Source organism: Pezoporus occidentalis, unplaced genomic scaffold, assembly GCF_034315485.1.
Source record: "Pezoporus occidentalis ecotype Australia unplaced genomic scaffold, CSIRO_AGI_Poc_V1 ctg32, whole genome shotgun sequence".
Classification (NCBI taxonomy): Eukaryota; Metazoa; Chordata; class Aves; order Psittaciformes; family Psittacidae; genus Pezoporus; species Pezoporus occidentalis.
The window spans coordinates 1,061,479-1,081,127 of NW_026915158.1; the positions used below are offsets into that span (position 1 = coordinate 1,061,479).

General features: G+C 37.8%; 1 protein-coding gene across 1 annotated transcript in view; it reads right to left on the reverse strand.

Moving 5' to 3' along the window:
• Window positions 1–19,649, reverse strand: part of TMEM131 (transmembrane protein 131) — a 98,417-nt gene that overhangs the window by 16,715 nt on the left and 62,053 nt on the right. Inside the window, exons 13-29 of the mRNA XM_062628565.1 lie at window positions 18,627–18,735; window positions 17,649–17,802; window positions 17,376–17,546; window positions 16,922–17,032; window positions 16,700–16,834; window positions 16,128–16,232; window positions 14,715–14,801; window positions 10,896–11,048; window positions 10,662–10,737; window positions 10,452–10,569; window positions 8,271–8,409; window positions 8,054–8,163; window positions 7,618–7,684; window positions 6,534–6,685; window positions 5,129–5,271; window positions 3,276–3,462; window positions 2,263–2,448 (exon numbers count right to left, since the gene is read on the reverse strand). Coding sequence (XP_062484549.1) covers window positions 2,263–2,448; window positions 3,276–3,462; window positions 5,129–5,271; window positions 6,534–6,685; window positions 7,618–7,684; window positions 8,054–8,163; window positions 8,271–8,409; window positions 10,452–10,569; window positions 10,662–10,737; window positions 10,896–11,048; window positions 14,715–14,801; window positions 16,128–16,232; window positions 16,700–16,834; window positions 16,922–17,032; window positions 17,376–17,546; window positions 17,649–17,802; window positions 18,627–18,735 — 2,203 coding nt within the window. The remainder of the gene's footprint in view (window positions 1–2,262; window positions 2,449–3,275; window positions 3,463–5,128; window positions 5,272–6,533; window positions 6,686–7,617; window positions 7,685–8,053; window positions 8,164–8,270; window positions 8,410–10,451; window positions 10,570–10,661; window positions 10,738–10,895; window positions 11,049–14,714; window positions 14,802–16,127; window positions 16,233–16,699; window positions 16,835–16,921; window positions 17,033–17,375; window positions 17,547–17,648; window positions 17,803–18,626; window positions 18,736–19,649) is intronic.

Sequence of the window (19,649 nt, forward strand, 5' to 3'; positions counted from 1 at the left end):
TTGCTTCATGTTAGCTGAAACAATCTACTCCAGAAGATACCACCTTTTAACTATCACCAAAAATACAAGCAACCCTGGAGACCAAGTCAGCTGTTGATAGCTGGTTATCAGTGCTTTTCCCCTGCCCCAGGCATTAAAAAGGATTCTACATGCAGAACCAGATGGGAGAAGGTTGGAAAGATAACTTTCACCCAAGATGTTAATAATCAAGAGAAAAGTTAGAGAAATAGGGGGATTTTTTCAGACAAGCTTACATAAACTGTTACTCGAAGGAGCAATTCTTGCTTTGGGTGCCATGCCATCAAAAACGGAATTATCTTTGGGATGTAAGGAATAAGACAATCTCTTTCACTTGTTAATTGCTAATCCATGAGGCTAGTGGAAAGTTTTACAAGACTGATACCAACAAGAACACCACATCTCTACCACCATAGTGCTATACAAGCTTGGAATGGAGTGCACAGGGTTTTGGTGGACTGGGTGGCACCTTACCCTCAGCCCCCTGGCACCCCCCTCCATGGCATCAATGCTGGGCTATGCAGAGGTTGTACAGGGGAGGCTGCAGCAAAAAGTCACCTTGAGCTGATTCTTTTTCACTTCTCTGCCACTCTCTGAATAAGGACTCCGCTCCCTCTGCTGAGGTCAACTTTGGTGTTTTGACACATGAATATGAACTTTGAAATGAAAAATGGAACAAATCTTGTTTTGTGTCTTTTTAACTGCCCTTTCTGGTGTTGGGCTGGTGGGGGTGGGAGCAGTGGGGGTTTGGGGTTTTTGACTTTTGAAAAAATTATTATTGAAAAGGAAAAAAAAAAAAGGAGAAAAGTGGAACTAGCCTGAAGTGTTCAGTCATTGAAATGTCAATGACAAATTAGTGTGATGAACATCACACAGTGGGCAGTAACATGGTCTAGACACCCAAGAATTACCTGGGTCCATCCCTCTTCCACCCTCACCCCCCCCAGCATGGTTTTATCTTGGAGCACACATATGCCCAGCTGGCAAATTCTTTACAAAAAGGACTGGCTCCTTTATTGCATTGCTACATACCCTATTAAGTTGGACTTAAAACCTTGGAGCCACAAGTATGGTAACAATCCAAATCAATAGTGATTTAGGGAAGACAGCAATAAAAATATGAACTAGACAAACTAGAGTTGTTCATTCCTAGAAATTAAGGACAGCTTCCCAACAATATGGAAGTACTGTTTTAGGGGCAATTAGCAAACCCCTATGTGATAGCATCCTAAAAGTCAGAGGCTGTCTACGCACAAGATCCTTGGAATATTATGAAATAGTTACATCAGGTCTCTTCTATAGTTTGCTGCGAAGAAGGAGGTTTTGTACTTATAGGAAAAAGATATAGTGAGGGAAAGGCATCTGCTAAGCTCATTACAGTTACTGCCTCCTATCTCTCTAAAGCACAATACATCAGCAGGATGCCTAAATTTCCATGGGAATTCACGGTTAGCAGTGCTTTGATAGTCAGAGCTAACACGTCTGCTTGCTGACAAAAACTGCACTAATACGCTACTGCGTAACCTCCAAGTGCACAATGTTGCAAACAACACCCTTCAGTTCTCAGAAATCCCATTATTAGTATCACCAGTTGCCTGTCATATACAAGTGGCAGCAAAGTTTATAATTCATCCAAGGCATCTGCTAAGCTCATTACAGTTACTGCCTTCTATCTCTCTAAAGCACAATACATCAGCAGGATGCCTAAATTTCCATGGGAATTCACGGTTAGCAGTGCTTTGATACTTAATTCAAGTTTGGCTTAATTCATCAAAAGCCCTACACATAACCAGAGTCAACAAGAGTACATACATCACTTTAGGAAACAGACGCAGGCCAGAAGTGTATTATTTTATAGTATCATAGAAGGGTTTGGGTTGGCAGAGACCTTAAAGCTCATTCAGTTCCAACCCCCTGGCATGAGCAGGGATACCTTCCAAAGGTCCCTCAAAGCCCTGTCCAACCTGGCCTTGAACACTGCCAGGGATGGGGACAGCCGTTTTGCCCTCGGTCTGAGAAGGAAGTCAGTACTCCTCAGCCTTAATCTTTCAGTTCACACTCAAATCCACAAGTGTTTCTCTCTTCTCCTTTGCGACCTCACCCTGTTGGGTTTTTTCACACCAATAATTTTATGCCAATTTTACACCAATGGTAGTACATACTGAATCTCCTTCTCTATAACCTATATGCAAGCAGTGGTAGCTTGTGTGCACATACTAGTAAGAACAGACACACACACATTACCTCATTATTCCTGAGATGATTATGTACAGTGCCAGTTCCCAGTTGGGTCTGGGTAGTGCTTCTGCACACGTTGCTAACATGTGATATGGAAGAGATGCGTTCAAGATAAATACAAATTCAGAGCCTCCTGCAGTGATGAATTTTAATTCCCGTATAACTCTGGAAGCAGTGAAATCAGGTGTAAACCTGAAAACAAAGTAAAGCACGTTAGAACGCTTCATATGAACATCTGAAAGTTTGAGGTAATTGATATTAATCACAAATTAAAACAAAACAAACAAGCGGCTTCACCAATTACTGCCATGACTGGCATCCCAATCAAAGATTTATAACAAACAGCCCTATTAGTACAACTAATAACCATCCTCACAATTAGCCTAAAAATTCTTATGTCTTTCAAATACCTCAATATAACCTTCACTAAATTCATAAACACCTATACTTAACACATCTGATACTATATTACCTCTGATACACGATATGAAGATATAAGAACTGAAAATAAGTTTTGACCAAATCCGTTACAATAAAGCTATGGCTGCAGTAAAAAAAATACTAAAAGCAGCTGTAAGCAAGCAATGGAACTGACCATTATGTGAGCTATGAAGTTTTTAAGCACTTCACTTTAAGTCACAACAGCATGCCTGTTCAAAAACATCACCCCTACATTCCTGTCTCATCACAAACCAGGACTGGTGCAAAATCCTAGTGAAGCTTTACTGCCTGCAGTATCTTGTATATCCTCACAGAACAGAAGCATCTTCCAAGCTGTTTAGATACTGTACTCTGAACAGTTAACTTTATATCCAAGCAGTTAAAAGATCAATGTTAGGTGTAGAGATCTTTTACAATAAAAACTGACAGAGTTAAAGAATTATTACCCTTAAGGCAACAGACAAAACGTTTAAGACTGAAATGCTGTGCAATATGGTAACAATCCTTAGACTAAAGGCTCTTTTCCATTTACTAAAACCCACATGTAAATCTGTATCTCTCACTTGTATCTCACTTACAATATGACAATGTCTTTAGAGGCATTGGCACTTAGTGCAAACTCGTGACAGTTAACTACTTTAAATCCGTATCCTTCACATGTGTAGCCACTGATTTCCATGGTTTTCACATTAATCTGCAGCTGCCCTGTGTTTTCCACTTTAAATGTTCTTCTCAGTGTGAAATTCGGTTCTTTGTATTTCATTTCTAGGAACAAACAGCAGAAAGCGGTTAGTGTTGTGCTCGACAGATATCCTTCACTATATTCAGATTCTAGAGCAGAAGAGTCCTGTCAGTACTGTAGCAGGAAAGGGGCTAGCGAGGCCCATGGAAATCTTTACGTAACCTGCAGGAATGTATCTCTGCAGCCAGACTCTCATCACTGCCAAGGTAGGGAATGTGTACAATTCCAGAGCACTCTTACTCACTGGGGACAAAACGGAAATCTCCAAACCTCTGACAGCACAGAAAAAACAAACAAACCCAAAGCGAAAGATCTAAGCTGTAAAGTTCTTTGATGTACTGCTCAGCAGCCTGGTACTCTGTGAAAAGTCAGAGCATGAGAATTAAAACTTACTCTTTTGTGTCTCAAAAATAAAATCCATGGCTGAGATACTGTCCTGGTTTTGGCTGGGATACTGTTACTTTTCTTCCTATTAGCTGGTGCAGTGCTGTATTTTGGCTTTACTTTTAAGATAATGCTGATAACATACCAGTGTTTTACTTGTGGCCAAGTAATGCTTACTCTAAATCAAGGACTTTTCAGTCTTTCATGCTCTGCCAGTGAGGAGGGGCACGAGGAGCTGGGAGGGACCAGAGACAGGACAGCATGTCATGCTCAGTATATAAACTGGGGGGAGTCATTCAGAAGGCCCAGATCAGTTAGGCTGGGTATCAGACAGCGGGTGGTGAGCATTTGTATTGTGCATCACTTGTGTTTTTTTCACTTGGGTTTTATTCTTCTCCTCACCCCTCCTCCCTCCAATCATTATTATAATACCTTATTTCAATTATTAAACTGTTCTTAACTTGCAAGTTTTACCTTTTGTCTGGTTCTCTTCCTCATCCTACCATAGGGGGCAGGGGATGGGGAGTGGGCAAGAAGCTGCATGGTATTTAGTTGCTAGCTGGGGTTGAACCACAACAGCTACACTTACCTTATTAGCACACAAATCCCTGAACCACAACATGTAAGAGGCAATGACTAAGTTTTCTTACTGATCCCTCAAAAACAGGGATATAATCTCAAATAATAATTAACATGGCACCTTACAAATATGCCTGGAGAGCTGCAAGGCAGGAAAGGAGAAACATCTCCATACCAGATACAACTAAGATACAACTAAACCTCTTTTACCAGTTCTTTTGGCAATACAGGTACTTAGCTGTACTCTTAGCTGACCTCTCAGAAACAAGCCTGTGGCCACAGAGCAAAAAAACCCTGACCCCAGAGTAGACTCTTGTTGGGATTTAATTTTCATCAAGGAACATACCCTATCTTTTTCCCCATTGGCTACGTGCATAAAGATTCTGAAAGTGTGAGGGGAAAAAGAACATACAGAAAGTTACATCTGTGATCCAATTTGCTTTAAATTTAGGAACTGGAGATTATCCTATTATATATACTAGGATCTTCACCTCCTCTCCTTGGATTTTAGTGGATGAAGGGCTTTTGTTTCCTCTTTCCTGACTTTCAAATTATACAAAAAAGCTAAAATACTTATTTTTATGCTTAGAAAACCAATTTTAATGTATTTAGATGATTTACATTTCCAGGGCACTAGAACAGGAAATGTATTTCCACACATTTCAAATTGTACGTGTAGAATGCAAGTTCTTGTCTGCTCAGTGGAGCAGCCCAAGAAATACTCACTTTCTGAACAGTCTTTTAATAATGCTTCTGTGATTTTAAAGCGTAAAGAACTTCCTGGACCAGGAGGTTTGCCTGCAAACTTCAAGCTCTCAGTCGTTCCTTGTCCTTGTACCATTATGGCATCTATTACAGTCAAATTATTTCTGTGTAAAAAGAAAAAGGGGAAACATTCATGAAAGGATTATGCAGTCTATTGCTCCTGCAAGCTTCTCCACAGACTATGAGGTTACATCCCAAACCTAGAGGACAGCAATATAAGCAGTTTCACACTTCACTCCCCACAATATGGAAGTAAATAGTGGGGGTCTCAAGCAGTGTCTGCAAGACGAAAACCTAAGAAATCACAACGTAGTACAAATAAAACTCCCAAGAAGTATTAGTTAAAGTTCATATTTCAACATTATGTTAATGCATCATACCTGATACAAAAGTGAAATAGTTATTCAAACAGAGCTCTTTACTAGAAAGATCAAACCTACACTGCAGCTTGATCTTGCAAATGGCATCTACGACTAGAGTCCCTACTTTCAAGACAGCATAGACTGTATTTAAGAATTCAAGTCTCCAAATACTGGTGGATGAAAAATTGAACATGAGACGGCAGTGCCCACTTGCAGCCCAGGCCAGCTGCCTCCTGGGCTGCATCAGGAGTGTGACCAGCAGGTTGAAGGAGGTGATCCTGCCCCTCTACTCTGCTCTCGTGAGAGCCTACCTGCAGTACCGTGTTCAGCTCTGGGGCCCCCGAATACAAGAGGAACATGGACCTCCTTGAGTGGGTACAGATCAGAGGGCTGGAGCACCTCTTTTATGAAGGCAGGTGAGACTGTTGGGGCTGTTCAGCCTGGAGAAGAGAAGGCTCCAGGGAGACCTGATTGAGGCCTTTCGGTATTTAAAGGGGGCTTATAAGAAAGACAGGGGCAGACTTTTTAGTAGGGCCTGTTATGACAGAACAAGGGGTAATGGTTTTAAACTGAAAGAGGGCAGACTTAGATTAGATACAAGGAAGAAACTTACAATGAGAGTGGTGAGGCACTGGCACAGGTTACCTAGAGCAGTGGTAGATAACCCATTCCTGGAAACATTCGAGGGCTCTGAGCAACCTGATCTAGTTGAAGATGTCCCTGATTACTACAGGGGGTTGGACTCGATGACCTTTGAATGTCCCTTCCAATCCAGACTATTCTAAGATTCTGTGATGTTGACTATATATTTATATGTACTGAATACAATATAATTACTATAAAACATACCACAATTACATTTATCTTTATCCAAACACATACGATTCTGTACCTATTGTTGTAAAAGCGACAGTTTCTCATTAACAGCTAATCATGAGTATGTTACTATATGTAAGTGAAAAACATCAGAAAAAACCCACTCATTTTTGAAATATCTATCATACCTGATAACAATTAACGATGAAACAGTTTTATTAAGAACTGGAGTGAACTTTATTTTGACAGACTTTCTCTCACCAGGCTTTAGTATTAGGCTTAAAACTGAATGACGAGCCATTTCCTTTGTAAGTCCTGCAGTGCTTTGTAGTGGATGTACCTTTAAAGAGTATGGAAAACAAAGTGACACTTTTAAAAATTGGTATTTTTTACATATATTTGATAGAAATTATACTATTTTAGTTAGAAAATTGGTTTTGTCATAAAGAAGTGTGCTACCCAATGACATAATGGCCTTTTTTAACCAGAAGTTCTGATAGCACATGTATTCCCTACTTGCTAAGTAAACTATCTGTATTTATTAAGAAGCAGAACACAGTAAGACAGAACTGAGCTAAACTACACCCTGTGGATTCATAAAGTTCTAGGAGAAGAGAGAGTTCAGAAGTTCTTAAATGTGCATTTAAACACTAAATTAGCATTAAGCCATTACGTAACATTTTCTATCCTCAAAATTTTCCATTGTTAAAATATTTGGGGCATGTATAAGGGGGGAAAAGCAAACTTAAAGTAGAAGAACTATTGAAAAAAGTGTATTTTGCTAAATTTGCCTTTAGACACTGTAAGCATTGAACTGTTAATCTAAACCAAAGTGCAAAGAGAGGGGAAAAGGCATGTACATTGCAAGAGAAAGTGTTCAGGATGTGGCATGCTCTATATGAGAGAGTATGCACTTAAAGTTGTCCACAAACCCTGAATCACCTGAAGAACAAAGCAATGGAAAACTCAATACTCTGCTGATTTTAGAACTAGCAACCACTACACTGAAGAAAATAATCTTGTATCAGTAAAACAAGAATTAAACATAGTTTTCCTGTAACTTCCACAACTGTATTATAACGTAAGCATACAGAAAAGTGACATTTTAACTGCTATATCTGAAGAAATACTTTTTTTCCCAATTTCCGGAGAGCATCCAACAAAAGCACCACATTTTTCACATTTGAAGACACATACAACTAAACTCTTATTAAAACAAACAAAAAAAAAATTAAAAGTTTAAAAATATAAAGAATGTATTGAAATACTTACACAGTTTCTGAAGACCTGGAACTCTAGAGTCCTCAGGTTGAAATTAGCTGGCTTACTCAAATTAAACCTGAAACAGACGTACATTTTGTTCTTACTCTGCATCAGGGAAAATAACAACAAACTTGCCTTCGTGGATTTCACCTACCTTTGGTAGGACTTAATATGCAGCTGAAAGGTTCGTTTGATTTTTTTTTTACATCCCTCCCCCATCCATCAAGTTAAGGAAGAAATTAAACAATTTTAGCTCAGCAAAAAATACAGATGTGTGTTCAATGGCAATCAGCCTAGATTCAGTTCTCAACTGGCCTCATGATTCAATTCTAAAAGTGGCCAACACTGTAACTGCCAACACAGCTGCCAAATACTGCATGCAATTTTGCAAAACGCATTTTGCTGCAGCGTGAGAATGCCCAAAGTACTCTAAAACAATACTTACCGTTCCAACATCTTATCGACAAAAGCGGATGGGTTAGAATACAGAGCGATAGGAAGGAACTGAACATGCACAGGAACATCAGCTGGATTCTCTAGAAAAATTTCTTCTTCCTGTTCATAAACACAATTTTTTTAAGTTTACATTAGGATGAATGTAATTAGAAATACTTATTAAAATGCAGTGCCTACAAAATGATACTATCAACAAAATAACTTACTGATGAACCGTTAGTGTTGGTAAGAGGGAAGCTTAGATGGCGTGGTGAGCTAAGTATGGATGGCCATGCCATTTCTGCTGTAATTTTCAGCTGGACATCCTTCTGGAGATCTGTGTCTACTTCAAAGACGGCATTCAGTCTGGAAAAAGTTATAAAATTTACTTTACAGGAAGAAAATAGGAAAAGCCTGGAAAAATCTGAGGGCTTAAAAGCACTCTGACCACATTAGTTTGAGAAAAAAGCACAATACATTATATTTATATGCACTTCAGAAACCCAATGAGCTCTGCCCATATGTACTGCTACTAAAATGCACAACAGAAACCATCAAAACATGCTACAGGAGTCCAACCCAAAGATTCTTAAGATGCTCTCTATGAAGTGTTACAGTCAACATCCATTCACTCATTATAGGTTCTGTTATGGCCTTTTACAGATAAAAGTGAGCAGAAAAAGATGGTAGGGCTTATGCACTGCATCACAAATCTTTTGGTACTTGTATTTCTCTTAAATCACTGCTCTCTGGACAGCGAGACAAAAATGCTCTCTTTCATTAGAAAGTACCCAGCTCCTACTATTGCAGAAACAAATTTTGATAACATAACTGAGATTCAGATCAGTGTTTTTCAGTAAGAAAAATAACCCAAAATGATTTGCAAAGGCATAAGCAGTAGGAAGGAAAAACATCAGTCCTGCTACATTCTGCTTTCAACACATTATTCAGACATCCATTATCCAGAACATGTATTCTGCCTGCGCATGTGTAATGTAATGGATACATCCTCTCCATCCGTGGAGAGAAGGGATACCATCCAGTGGGACCCTGACAGGCTTCACTGGTGGGCCTGTGCACCCATGCTCGTGGCAGAGGCTTGGAACTAGATTACCTTTAAGATCACTGCCAACCCAACCATTCTGTGATAATAAGTGCCTACACTCCTGCCTAACAAATCTAAAGCAAAGCTGACCCAGTCACACTTTGTGACAACTATTTCTGTCAGTGAATGAAGTTCTTTGCTATCAACCCACCTCTGTAACAGACTTGGTTCCTGTTCTTTCCTATAAGCTCTCCACCAGGAGCTGAAACAAGACTAACAGTATTGAGTTCTCCAGTCAGCACAACAGATGAAATGCTAGACTTCAAACCTAGAGAAGCAGTTTGGAGACACTTCAAATGAAGTCAGACCTCTCTGTATTCAGAAGGAGCAGTTGCTCCTTTGCTGAATGCTACCTTGGTTAATTTTAACTCTCTTTAAAAGCATTACCTATTTCAGGTTATATATTATATTGAATAATATTAAAACATTGTATATTATTCTAGCTAGAACTGCTACTTAGTCAGTAGTTTCTAATAGAATTGTGCTTCACTGTCCTCTTACTGTAGGCAATAGGACATTCTTCAAGTTAAATAGATTTCGTTTAGATCAAATTTGTTCAGGAGTTACCAGTATTAGAACAAAAAGTGATAATGGAGGTATGCTTTAGTTACTCTATTTAGCTATGCACAGTCTTTTTGTTTCTCCACAAACACACATACATTTTTGGAAAGGTAATCTGGATGCTATCATCACAGAAGACACATGCCCTCATTGTTAATGCCAATTCTGTCTCTTGGAGATTAAATCACCCTATGCACGAGAAGGCAGATGTTTAAAAGGTATACAGCAGCCTACAGAGTTTAACTTTTCCTAAATCTTAAATAGCAATCAATCACCTTCTATTTAGCATACCTCGAGGAAGAATACCAGCCAATTTGATCATTCACTGAAATGCAATAATCTTAGAATAGTAGCAATAGGAAACCTTATGAAATAGAGGGATATTGAGGTTACTACTTTAAAATGGATTAAGCAGGGACACTGTATAAAGATTATAATCTCATTTTGGAAATTTTTGCACAGCAGAGACTGCCTCACTGCTGCCATTTTTGCAACAACTGCAGCATAATCCAGTGGAAAGTAACTCTGAGTATGGTCTGTGACCTGAGGAAATTAGTACTGCTTTTTAAACTTCTAAAATATTCCCATTAGAGGTTTTGCAGAGAAAGCCAAGTAACTCCTTCTTGACCTCCTCTCAAAGAGCACTGCAACGTTAAGGAACCTTGTATTTTGTAAAAGCACACATACACAGAATTATCTTGCGATTTAAGGCTTGAGAAAGTAACAGGGATAAAATACTTACCTATGGCTTGAGTTCTCTTTAATTTCTGTCCATTCTTTGAATAAGTTCGCATGCAAATCCCAGTCAGAATCCCATGCATCTTCTTGCATTGCTATGCTGTGCTGAGCTTTAGATTCAGCTTTAAGAAATAATATATTTTTAAATTCTTCATGTAAAATCATTTCTTACAGAGAAATCTTTAAGGCTTTTATTAAAGTTGAAATTACTTACATTTAGATAGAAAAGGCAATCCTACATAACAACGATCTCCACACTGTAAACCAGGATCAAAATAAATATTTGCGATCTGCAAAACAGGTAAGAACAGATCAATTAAGAAACAGCACAGTAAATCTAATGACCAAAGGAAAACAAAAGAAATAAGATTTCTGATGACCAACGAAGCTTAACATATGGTATATGTGAGAGAACTTGTAAACATATAGAAATGAGGCATAAGCAAACCTTTGACTTTTTTCCAGGCTCTAAATCTTCTTTATTGCTTCTTAGCCTCTTATAATAAAACCTTACATCTTCTGTCAGGGAACGTATGTGTTGTATTTTCACTTTCTGAGAAAAGGAGTTCATGATGTTCAGGCTGTGGTGAACCACTTTCCCCTAAAGAAAAGAAAGGCAGAAGAAAGTCTGCAGGATACGCATATGTATTCACTTCTGCAGGCTGGCAAAGACCACAGCAGGGGAAATGTTAAACTGAGATTTTTAATTATGTTATCTTAAAAAAAAAAAAAGGCAAAAAAAAAGCCACTTGTAACGCTTCAAGGCAAGTTTCTGTGAAGTTGTATTCTCTCCTCCATCTACTTCCAAACACAACTCATCCCTCTTTCAAAATTAAGTACACCTTAAGTGTCTCAAAGAGCTGCAACATGAGTTCTGCTTAATCAAATCATGTTAAAAAAATAGCAGAGGAGGAATGGCAAAAGAAAACTTCTGGTTTCTGAGCCTCCTATTACAAAAGGGAAACAAGCTTCTTGTAAGAGATCCAGTATATAGTTGTTGGTATTCAGAAAGAACCTGAAGGGAACTTTAGTAGTGAAGCTACAGGTTACAAACACTACAGGTGACAGAGGGCATTTAAGAAGACAGGTACAACCCTCCTTCTCACTCCCACAGAACATGTAGTTTAGTTGTTCGTCATGATCGGGATCATTACAATGCTCAAGCTCTCCCCCTGCTCTCACTTGTAAATCCATGATTCCATGGCCATGTTTTTCACCTAATCTCAAAACCAAATCCTGACAAGTAAACAATAAATAAAAAGCAAACCAAACCAAACAATGGAAATGCACAACTTGGGACCACTGGCAAGAATCCTGATTTCTATAAACTAAAGGAATACAAACAAATTTAAATACTCAAGACTATTTTCTAATGAACACAACTGGAGTTTCTCATGTTCCCCTTAAATCAACACCTTCAGCTTTTTAAAAATTTCTTTAAGGTCACAACTGAAGTGGAGAGATGGGAGAGATGCACTTCTGCAGGCTCATAATCTGCCTGTGGCCTTAGGAAATAGTCACATACTATAACAGCCTCAAGAATAGCAACTGCAGAAGGAAAGAATCTGCAAGAATAAATCTCTAAACAGTATAGTCTTGTTAAGCTGAACAGGAGGTATACCTGAGCTTCAACTATGGAATTCTATGAGTAACAAACTACCATCAACTGGGCAAGATAAAGGTTTGTTAAGCTCTGTAGAATAAATCAACAGTATTTTACTAAAGCCCTTATGCAGCATTTAGACATGAAACAACAGATAAGGGAAGTCTTTACCCATCAGTAATAAGAAAAACAGAACAAAGCTACTTAACATACAGGTCCTCAAAGATGAGCTTTGATCAGGGAAGAGTTGAGAGGTAGCACTGTGAACTAAAAATGCCATTATAAAGCACAAGTCAGTGCAGTTAAGATCTGTTTAAATCAAGACACTGCTCTTTACAAGGCCTGTATACACTGTCAGTATACTGCTGACAGACTTTGACAGAATACCAGAAATCACACTTAGGTGCAAATACACTAAAATTATAAAGCCAGCCCTGGGAACTGGGCAGCTGCAAGAGGATTACATCCCAGGTACGAACTGAAATCAAGTGTTACTGAAATTGTAGTGCCTAGTTATTCCTGGACCTTATAGCTGTCAAATGCCTCTTCCAACACTGAAACAAGAAGAACTGATGCTATTTTAGGCTTATTGTCATAAGTAATGGATGCATTACAGAACAACTACATGTAAGAGTATCATGAACTCAGTGATCACAAGTTTATTTTTAAATGAGTCTAAGAAAAAGGAAGACTGCTGTCAGTGTTCTCAAATATCAAAAGAGCTAATAAGTAGTAAGTGAAGCTGACTGCTCTGAAAAGCTTGGGGCTTAAACAAAGAGAACAGTCTCAAAGAATCTTGTCAAAGGTGATAATTACATCTGAATCTATCCCCCCAAACAAAATACTGGAAGCCAAAGGTCCTCTGAATGAACAATAATGTGCAAACTACTAGAAAAGAGCATGAAACCAATAAAAACCACAGCAGCCTGGGGATGAGAAAGAATGACGATAACTATGGCTTAGGGGCTGAGAAACAGGTGCTACAAGTAGTAGTACCTGCCAAAACAAAACGCAACAAAAAAATCAAGCTGGCCAAGACCTTGGGCATATACTAAGATACACTGAGCAGCTCTTCAGCAATTCCAGTTAGACCAAAATAAAGCAAAGATTTAAATAAAATTACTTCCTTGTGGCCCAACATGGAACAAAGTATTTTCATGTGGCATTCAAGAGGGACAATGATTTTGCCAGGAATCAGGATATATAAATTAGGATACAGAATATAGAAATTGCTCCCTTTTTAGTGAAAGGGAAACAGACCTTTAAGTTATTTCAGTTTATGAAAGGCTTATCAAGCAGCTCATAGATGAGGTTACAGATACAGTAGTCAGTTCAATAAACAGTCATATAATGGTGAGGCCATATAGTCAAAGAGAAAACGCAGATCCTCAAGATAAAAAAAACAAGTGATCTTTGCAACAGAACAAATTGTGAAGTGGGAGCACAGAAGGCAGATAATGGGGCAAATGCAGCAATGGTTTACTGAAGTTCTGCTGTCTGACCTATCTCCCTCCAATGAGATTAGTGTGATACTTTGTCAAAAAATTACTATTTATCTACTAGACATGAGGTAAAGCATTTAGTAAAGTGTTAGTAAAAAATTATTACTATCTGAGTGCACAAATTGTAAGATAAGCAGGAGATACTGAGGAGCTACTGGAAGAGGAGGTGAGAACAGGGTGCTCTACAACAGACAGACTATGCAAGACAGACAAGAATCAAAATCCATTTCCACCAACATGCATGGAGTTAGTTTTACCCTTTTAGAAAACTGCCATCTCTTTTTGCTACTTCCCTCCCTCCCCCCAGTTTTCAATCTGTTTTCCTATTATTTTCCCTATGATTTTCCATCATATTACATTCCCCACTAATCAGAAAGTCACAAAGTTCAGACTTCAATGAAATACTAACTGCAAAGTCAATATACCTTTACTGCCTATGCTTCTATGGTTATTCTGAATGCCAAGTGAGAACAAGTATTATCCGGTTAATAGCTTACTGCCTGCGTCTGTAGCCCTGAGCAAAGAAGCTGCTTTCAGCACGCACTGAATAAACGCTACTGCAGGAGCAGGCATGAAAATAACCATTACATATTTTGGCAGAGAGCTGCAGACCCACATGGCTTGCTTGATTTCTTGTTCATGTACTTTACCATGGACCCTCAAGAGATCTGCTTTCAGAGTGGAAGGACTACAGTAATACTTCCACAGAGACCAAGGACTTCTTATACTAAGACACCAGTTAATTAACTGACTTTGTCATCTTTGGTATTACACCTGAATTTGAAAAATGCATTTGTGCAGTTTCATCTCTCTCCTACTCTTGCTGCTAAATAACATGAATTAGTAATAACCTGTGACCTCAGCTGTCAGAATGACGTTGCAAAGATATCAAGTTTGGGATCATATCAGTGTTCCATGATCCCATTCAAGTAGGCAGTAGAGAAGATGTAGGGACAGCTCATGTTGGGGGGGGGGGGGGAACAAAAAGAAAAACCAAAAAACCCAACCAAAACTAGTGACAAACTGAATCGTAACAGTTCAGTAGCACAATCGTTCCAGCAATTTGGCATGAAACAACTCAAGGCAGTGGTTTCTCTTGAAGAGAACAGATAAATAAGAACGCAGCAAGGAAACATGAAATGCTATGACCCAACCCTCTTACCGGAAAAGAAGGTGGAAGAAAAACATGTTTGGGGGAGCAGATCAGTGAGCCTACAGCAATCACTGCCTTCACTGGTATGGTTAAAATCTGGGGAAAAAGAACAAATAAGTTTAGAAAAAAAACATTTGAATTGCAGCCTTTAAACATCTCTTCTACTTTTAAACTGCACAGAATAACAAACCCCTGAAATTCTACAATTAATGCAGTCTACGCTTATATACACATTTAGAACATGAAGATATGATTTCAATACATCATCATATTCAGAACAGACACTTCATATCACCAGGAAGCACACCTTTGCTCAGTTATACTTAGCACCATTCCAGACATAAAACAAAAGCACCGTTTAAACAGAAGCTCTCCAGTGGGGCATTATATAGGTCTCACTTGAATGGGGCTTACTTTGTTGGAACACAGGAGGATAACATTTTTAAACTAAATGAGTATGAGGGAAGAAGACAACATAAGTAGTCATAGTAAGACTGCAAAATAGATGTAGACTTATAAAAAAGAGTGAAAGGGATGGCAATGAGATCCTTTCTGTGTATTATTAAAGCTGTATTTATATATCATACATATATATATAAAGCTACATAAATATAGCTTACACAGATTCTATAACTGAAGGGTCACATACCTGCATGAGCATATTAAAATACCAAAAAAGGTTAAAAACCACAGCTAACTGGCAGAAATTAGGAATGTCCCCTTTTTTGTAGCTTCATCAGAACCATACAATAAGGTATGTAGTTTTCTGACTTCGTAAGTCATGTCATTTTTTTTCCCCTACCTGTATCACTCAAAGATATTTAATACAGATTCCGTTATGTATTAGAATCTCCCTTTTGCAAAATAATTTATTAACAGGGAAGGCATAAAAAGTTGAATATTTACTGGTTGTTCTTCTCTCCCTTATTAATCTTAGTGTAAGGACTCTGTTTCATCAACTGTCAGCATACTGCTATTTCTTCAAAACAACTTTCACGTCGGGTTTTGACACAAAAAACCCCTCTGAAATTATCTCTCAATTTCAGTAAATGATAACGTACCCAAAAGTACATTGTCAGCATGTGTTATGCCAAAAGATCCATGCATTGATGCTTTGAGCATGTGTCAAGTCATTGATGAACCCATGCCTCAAAACACTGGGTCAGATTTAAATGAATATTTCTGAAAGCCAGATGAAAATCATAATGAATATCATTCTTTATTCCTTCAGAGAAGACACAGCATAAGTAGCATTACTGTTGCTTGACATGAGGTTAACTTGATCTCCAGAGGTTCCTTTCAACCTAAACTTCTCTCTATATTGCAATCTGTCCACTAATACAAGTCTTAAAACTTCACATCTACAAACTGGGCACTTAAAAAAATTCATGAGCAATGCTCATGAATATACAACCAATATACCTCATAATCTGTCGTGATTTGTACAGCTCCATCATGAATTCCTTCAAGTTCTTTTGCTATTAATTTTACTCTAAACACGGCATAATAACCCATTGCTAGTATCACCTGTAAATGGTAGAAAAAGAGTGTTTCATTAAAAGGAAAGAAAATTCACTAAAAAACATACCCAACATCATCTTATTTCTTTTAAGTGAATCAAAATCCAACTGAAATAACTGTCCATGGTAAAAAGAAAAATTCAAACATTTAAGATACTAGCACAAAAATTATCAGTTCCTTGAGGTGATAAATTCCACTCCTCCCAGATAAATGACAAGCATCATCCGAGGGTATTAAGTTACTGTTTCTGAGGCTTCCCCTTTCGAAATCCAACCAATCTGAACATAATATTGCTTCCTAAAAATAAATCATTAGAATTCTATATGGTTTAGCATAGTCAAATTCAGACAAAAATTAAGGATTCATAACCTCCTCCCCCTGATAAAACAAAGCTGCAAGCAGTTGCGGAGATTTGTGTTTATTTCCCCCCCTCCTAAATCTAGCTTTAAGCAATGATTCAAAGGATTACTTACTGAAGACTGATCAGATGCACTAGCATTTTGTAGCTCATGGTGGTTTGCAATTATTGTTGTTCTGTTTCCCTTTTCAGTGGTCAGAAGTTCTATGGCCAAACCATCCCCTATAATATGCCAGCTTTTTATAGCCAGCTTAAAAAGAACAAAAGGGAGTGTTTTCAGTAACAACACTGACGTAGATTTTTTTAAACGGCAAACTAGAAATAAATCCATCCTTACCTCTATTGGATTGCTGTTGATGACTGCAAATAAAATGCTCGTAGCTTCTGTTGCACTCAATATGCCAAAATCTATAAACCGTTCCTCAGTTTTTGGAGGCAGTACAAAGTACTAGAAAAAGTGATAAAGGAATTCTAGCATAAGCTAAATAGAAAAATGTGCTCAAACACTAAGCTCATTAACAAATGCATTAATAAATCTAATACTGCAGTACTGGGACAATCCCAAAATTCTGTACATTGTGTATGTAAAACCAAAGGGAACAAAAGAATTTTTCAGCAGTGACCAAAGCTGTCTGAGGAAAACCATTTTTGGTAAACGTTTGATAAAGTAATTTTGAAATTAAAAACCCCATCCTCCCATAGAAATAGAATAAAGAATTAAAACAGTCCTATGAAGTCTGCCTCTAATTAGACTAAAATACCTACAGAAAATAAAAAGGGAAAATACTTACATCTAAAAATCCTGTGTATGCTCTGACAGGTAGGTGAAATTTAGAAGCATTGGTGATAAGTAAAATATTATTATCTATATGAACAGATGATGTGGAAGGCATAAAATGAAGTGTAAAAATGTATCTGGATTCATTAGGCGGAATTAAGACCGGTTTACTGAAGTTCTGCACCTAGATCAGTGAACAATGAAGATCCACGTTACAATTTAACAAAGTGCAGCACATTTAAATATTTACTATTAGATAAAAAACGTTCACTGAAATGGGGCTTACTTTAAACATTGGTTTTGCTTCTTCTGGTAGCACAACATCATGTATAAGGACTGCAAAACTGAATGTGTTTGTTAGATAGATCAGTCTTTCCACGGAATCAGCAGCACTGTCACGGATGTGAAACAGTGTGGCAGCATGATCAAATCCTAAATATCTATTTAAAAAAACAGTATGAGAAAAATGAAGGGTTTCCTCAAACATGCGATGTTTTTCTTGCACAAAAGACTAAAATTCAATTAATAAAACAGAAATAAAGGTATATATCCCACTGCATGCTGAAACTATATTAGCATTACAGGTACATTGATCATTCAGGAATTCAAACAAGATGAGAAAAATACATAAATCAGTATATTAAGAAGAATAAAAACAAGTGTTTAAGTGTTAAGATAGTCTGCAAATCACGCATATTCCTTATTAACCAAATCAGCCATCTGCAACACAGAAATTCTGACAGGTAAGGTTTAGCTTGTTTGCCTTAATACTCTGTCAGTTCTGTTGATAAAGTTGCACACTGGATTTCAACAATATTTTACAAGTCAACTTTGCCACACTTTGTAAATAAATATCAAAAATAAGGCAGCCCTGACAATTCTTTTTTGATTGAAACCATTTTCTCCACCTTTATTTCATAAAGTCATAGAACAGCAAATGCAAAACTGGAAAAATTTCCAATACTGCATTTTGAAACTGTCTCATCTGCAGCCTTAAACTGCTCTGAAAAAACAACTCACTAAAGTCACTTTGAACCCAAGCCTTGAAACTAGCTTATGCATTAAACTAAGACCACATCACCTTCTAGTGTAAAACCCGAAAAATTCAAACAAGTAATTGCTCTTCTAAAGGAGCTCCAGATTGAGAAAACCTGGGTATAAATTCTTTATATCCCCTCTCTCCCTGAAATGGCTAAATTCCCTGCGATATCTGCTAATATACAGCATTCAGTTTTTGAACTACACTCAATTACTGTAAGCTTACCCATCCAGCACTTCTGCTTGATACGGTATTTCAAGTTTAGAGTAGCTCTTTTCTTTTGCTTTAACAGTTATTTTCCCAGAAGACTGTGACGCCTTTTTTGCTTTTGATGCTGTACACGTAAGAATATAAGAAGTTTGTTAAAGCAGACAAGAAACAAACAACAAAAAACAAACCCCAAACCCAAAAAATCCATTAGGTTAGACCAGCATGGGTAGAAGAATAAAAGCACAGAGCTAGCCCAGAAAAAGAAAAATGGCTCTTGAAGAAATTTCAGGATGCAACTGACATGGAGTAAAAGTCTAGGAAGTAGGAGATCGGAGCTCTGAATTCCACCCCTTTAACACCAGTGAGCTGATCTGCCTGAGTAAGTAAGCTTATCTATGACAGCAAAGCCTGGCTGTTTCTGTAAAATACCCAACTTGGATATATGGTTCTATGATGCTATGTCCAGAGCATAACTCAGATCCCAGGTGAGGCGAATTCCCCACTTAAAGGTATGAAATATACATATACCTCTGCTAACTTAAACTTGAGATGAACAGGTTCCTCACTTAGAACTACCAGACGAGCACAACTTTGGGAAGGACATTTTAATTACAAAGAAATCAAAGACATACCAGACTTTACAGAATTAGAATCAAAATCCATGTACAAACCCAAACTACACAAGCTCCTCTCTATCCATACAACTTCTAAAATTATGTCTGAAATGAAAACCATTGCATCTATAAACTTCCATTTTTGAGCAATCCAGGCAGAAAAACTTACAGCACTAACAAATACCCTGAAGCAGTAACATCATTATGACAGCTAATTAGCACACCTATAAAAATGGAGGTCCCTTTCCTAGAAAAGGTCAGCATAGTTTTTTACACTCATACTATATAGGAGGAAAATGATACAACACTTCTTCCATGATGATATAAGTGAAAGTCAGTATCAACATGCATAACATATCTTTGTATGAAAGGTACCAATAAAAGGTTTTTCCACCTTCACCTCCCTTTTTCTTAAACATGAATT